Raw genomic sequence first — 5,059 nt, 5'->3', positions numbered from 1 at the left:
CAGAAAGAAATAAAAATGGTTATCACGAAGACAAGAATGATGTGCCCACTGTATTTATGATCGTTGAATCACATAACCCTCCCCTCCCACTCTCTGAGCCCTGCTCTTCCCAACCGACCCAGGTGCCTCAAAATTCGCTCTCTCAACCCTATTCACTCCCTCCCCTTGAAGTTGATCCCTCCTCAAGCAGGCAAGCAGTAGAAGTAGCAACCGTGCTCTAAACCGTCAAAGCCCAATTTGAGGTGGAGATGTCAAAAACATGGGTACCTACAAACTCAAAGGTTGAGACATTCGAGGTTAATGAAGGACCCCTCGGATCACCGACCGATGATGAGATGGAAGTTCAAGAAGCCCCTAAAGAATGGGAAGAAGGTGGGCATATTATGGCTGATGATCTCGGGAAATAAACTTGGGTGCTGAGAATGACCTGAGGCCAACTTTTATTTCAGCTAACATGTCACCATATGAGAAGGAGCTTTATATTACCTTCCTACGAGCAAACTGAGACGTCTTCGCCTAACACTTTCACGAGATGCCCGGTCTCGATCCCCAAGTCGCAGTACATCGGCTCGGCATTGACCCATCCTTCAAACCCATAAAGCATGAATCGAGAAGGTTCTGGCCTGATCTTGAAATGCAAATAGATGTTGAATAAACTCAAGGAAGCAGGTTTAATTCAGGAGGTCAAATACCCGAAATGGCTAGCCAACATTGTGCCACATAAAAAGAAATACGGGCAAATCAGGGTCTGCATTGATTTCCATGACTCGAATGTTGCCTATCCAAAGGACGACTTCCCATAGCCATTCACAAAAATGCTTATCGATTCCACCGCCCATTGCCAAATCTTCTCCTTCATGGATGGATATTCACGGTACAATCAAATAAGGATGGCACCAGAGGATGAACAGGCCATCGCCTTGCTGACTCCCAAGGGGCTCTTCTATTACACGATGATGTCCTTTGGATTGAAGAATGCGGATGCTAAGTATCAGCAAGCAGTGACCACCATTTTCAAAGATATGCTACACAAGGTGGTGGAGTGTTACGTAGATGACTTGGTGGTGAAATCTAAAAAGAAGGATGTTCACATGCATGACCTTGAGCAGGTGTTTGAGCGCTCTGCCTTCATTAGCTCAAGGTGAACCCCTTGAAATGGGCCTTTGGCGTACATTCAGGGAAATTTTTAGGGTTCATTGTCAGGTACCGGGGATTGGAGATCGAGCTTGTCAAGATCAAGGCAATTTGAGGAATGCCACCACCAACGACACTCTGAGAACTCCGGTCTCTTCAAGGCCAACTTGCTTATATTTGAAGATTCATTTCCAATCTCTAAAGTCGTTGCAAGCCTTTTACACACTTGTTGAAGAAAGGCTCTCCTTTCATATGGGATGAGGCATGTCAGGCAGCCTTGGATGATATCAAAGCGTATTTGTTATGCCCCCTGGTACTCTCCATGTCAGTATTAGGAAGGCCCCTCATTCTATATGAGACCGCCCTCGACAAGTCGCTTGGTGCGCTCCTAGCACAAAACAATGAGGGAGGGAAAGAAACCGCTTTGTACTACCTAAACCTCAGGATGAAAGGGGCTAAAAATATTTACCAGTCAATTAAAAAGAAGAACAGGCAAATCAGGGTCTGCATTGATTTTTGTCACTTGAATGATACCAGTCCAGAGGACAACTTCCTACTGCCATTCACAGAAATGTTTATCGATTCCACAACCCATTACCAAATCTTCTCCATCATGGATGGATATTCAGGGTACAATCAGATAAGGATGGCACCAGAGTATGAAGAGGCCACTGCCTTCCAAACTCCCAAGGGGGTGTTCTGTTACATGACTGTGCCATTTGGCAGGTGCTACGTATTAGCTAGCAATGACCACCATTTTCAAAGATATGCTGGACAAGGAGGTGGACTGTTATGTAGATGAATTGGTGGTGAAATCTAAAAAGAAGGATGTTCACATGCAAGACCTTGAGCAGGTGTTACAGTGGCCTTCATCAGCTCAAGATGAACCCCTTGAAATGCACCATAAGCGAACGTTTAGGGAAATTTTTAGGGTTCATTGTCAGGTACTGGGGATTGAAGATCGAGCCTATCAAGATCAAGGAAATTTGAGGAATGCCACCGCCAATGACACTCGGAGAACGTCGGTCTCTTCAAGGCCAGCTTGCTTATATTTGAAGATTCATTTCCAATCTCTCAGGTTGTTGTAAGCCTTTTACACACATGTTGAAGAAAGACTCTCCTTTCATTTGGAATGAGGCATGTCAGGCAGCCTTGGATTATATCAAATAGTATTTGCTACAACCCTTGGTACTCTCCACGCTAGCGTTAGAAAGGCCCCTCATTCTGTACAAGACCGCCTTGGACGAGCCGCTTGGTGCGCTCCCTGCACAGAATAATGAGGGAGGGAAAGAAACCGCTTTGTACTACCTCAATCGTAGGATGCAAGGGGCTGAAAAGAATTACCTGCCAATCAAGAAGATGTGCCTGGCACTGATCGTCGCAGTCCAAAAGCTTCACCATTATCTGCTCGGTCATGTCGTACAACTTCTCCATCAAGTTCCTCATGACGCACCCTTGTCTGTCAGGGCGCTTGGCTAAATGGTCGTTATTACTAATGGAGTTCAAGATCACGTAAGTGCCACAAAACGCCATCAAGGGCCAAGCCCTGGCTGATTTCCTAGCAACACACCCCTACATCTATCAAGCGACTATCCCGACGAGGAAGTGTTCTACGTTGAGTCAGTATATGATTGAAAGATGTACTTTGACGGGGCCTTTCAGTCTGAACAAGGTGGTGTCAGCATTGTGTTTTTGACCCCTCAAGATGGCATCATCCCCTTGTCCCTCTCCCTCGCAAAGGTCGACTCGCACAATGAGGCTGAGTATCAAGCCCTCATAATAGGGCTTGAAGTCACCTTAGACCTGAAACTAGAACGGTTAGCCATTTTTGGAGATTCTGAACTGGTAATATGGCAGCTCAAAGGGATATACGATGTGAAAAAAGACAGCCTCCAGCCTTATCATGACACTGCTAAGACCTTAATGGAAAATGTTGATGAATTTTCCTTAGTGCACATCCCTAAAAGGTTGAATTCCAAGGTTGTTGCCCTTTCTAAGCTCGGTGCCACTATTCTAGTCTCCTCGAAAGAACCCATGCCTATATGGGTAGCAGAGTGGAGGCACATCGAGCTGGTTAAAGAGTTAGATGGGGATGAAGAAAGGATTCTTTTCTCGGAATGCCCTCCTTACCATTCGGGGCACTCCTCGCTGCTAAGGATGCTCTCGAAGCTAGAAGAAAGGCGAAGCAAGTCCAAGGCGATATGTTCGAGAAACAAGAAAGGGAGATCTTTGATCCAATATGCATCAAGATTGAGCGAGTTGAGGATTGGAGGGAACCCATAATCAACTTTATTAAACATACCAGACGATCGCATTGAGCGCAACAGTATATGAAGAATGTCCACCAAGTACACTTTTCTTGATGGGGATGCTCTCTTTCGACGATCCTTCGATGGAATCCTCCTCCGATGCGTCAACAAAAAAGGGGCGAAGCAAGTATTGGAAAAAGTGCATGCCGGGATCTATGGCCTTTATCAATCTGCTCTTAAGCTCTACGAATGGATACACATGTTGGGGTATTACTGACCATCGATGGTCACAGATTCGTTGACCTATGCAAAGAGGCGTCAATTGTGTTAAATACATTCAAATCTTATTCACCAGCCACCAAAGCCTCTACATCCTACAGTGATGCCATGTCCCCTCTCACAATGGGGTGTGGATGTTGTCGACCCCAACTCCCTCAGCATTCGGCCATACCTTCATCTTAGCTGCTACGGATTACTTCTCCAAATGGGCTGAAGGGATCCCTCTCAAATATGTCCTCGAGGAATCAATGGCCAACTTCAATAAGACCCTTTGCAGTGTTCTAAGGAAATTAGTGTCAAAGGCGAGGAAAAATTGCCATGAGAAGCTTCCCGAGGCCTTGTGGGCTTATCGCACCACCACCCGAAGTGCTATCGACTCTACTCCTTATTTGTTAGTTTATGAGAGTGAAGTGGTACTGCCCCTTGAGATCCAACTTCCTTCGCTTCTCTCGCCATACATCAGGATATGACTGAAGATGAACAGTTTAAGCTTCGCTACCAAGAATTAGATGCACTTGACAAGAAGAGATTTGAAGCCCAACAGAACCTTGAACTCCATCAGTGGAGGATGAAAAGGGCTTTCAACAAGTCAATCAAACTCCACTCATTCACTAGTGGTGACTTGGTCTTAGCGGTAAAACAGCCAACTGTTATTTATGTGCAATTTAAGAGGAAGTTTGAACCAAAGTGGGAAGGCCCTTTCGTAATCAAGAAGGTTTCTCCAAATGGAGGATACATATTAGCCCATCCTAATGGAAAAGAGGCAATGCGTCCTATCAACGGATGTTACTTGAAAAGGTACTACCCATGACTTAAGGTCTCAGAGACACGACCTTAAACGTCGTTAAAAATGCATGACATACTGTCTATTTGCATGAGTATAAAATGCTTCCCATGCTGCCGCGAACGTACCGATGAGCACGAAGACTGTCGTGCGCAAGCTGCCGTCCGCATACTGCAGAGCGCATGTCACCAAGCGCTACCTCACTACAAGCTGCCGAGCATGTCTCACCGCCGAGCGCGTTCACAGACATGTGTCTGGCACTGTGTGTGTTCACCGCCGTGCGCATTCACTATTGTGAGTGTTCATCGCTGTGCGCGTTCACCGCCGTAAGCGTTCACCGCCGAATGTGTTCACCATTGTGTGTGTTCATCGTCGTGCGTGTTCACCACCATGCACGTTCACCACCATGCGCGTTCACCGCCGTGCGTGTTCACCGCCATGAGTGTTCACCGTCGTGCGCATTCACCGTTGTACACGCTCAAGCATGCTCACTCAAGTCGCCGTGTGCGTTCTACATGTCATCCAGCCGTCGAGCGTGTGAGAATGCCTCCTTGACAAGAAGTCCCGCTGCTGATCTCCTGGCTTCCACAGACTGCCACCGAGTGTAAACCTT

General features: G+C 46.5%; 1 protein-coding gene across 1 annotated transcript; it reads left to right on the top strand.

Moving 5' to 3' along the window:
* The first annotated feature begins 3,796 nt into the window (after positions 1-3,796).
* LOC148782010 (uncharacterized) lies at positions 3,797-4,132 on the top strand. The gene has a single exon (XM_088866260.1). The coding sequence runs from the start codon at positions 3,797-3,799 to the stop codon at positions 4,130-4,132; it is 336 nt and encodes a 111-aa protein (XP_088722386.1).
* The last annotated feature ends 927 nt before the right edge of the window (positions 4,133-5,059 follow it).

This window comes from Amborella trichopoda, chromosome 5 (assembly GCF_054954075.1).
Source record: "Amborella trichopoda isolate Santa Cruz 75 chromosome 5, AtrichopodaSantaCruz75HAP2 v2.0, whole genome shotgun sequence".
Classification (NCBI taxonomy): Eukaryota; Viridiplantae; Streptophyta; class Magnoliopsida; order Amborellales; family Amborellaceae; genus Amborella; species Amborella trichopoda.
The sequence above is the reverse complement of the archived record's forward strand: the minus strand, read 5'-3'. Positions and strand labels throughout refer to the sequence as shown.

What these genes read in the sequence shown, in the direction of transcription:
- LOC148782010 (XM_088866260.1), top strand. Translation starts at nt 3,797, where the DNA reads ATGTTGTCGACCCCAACTCCCTCAGCATTCGGCCATACCTTCATCTTA.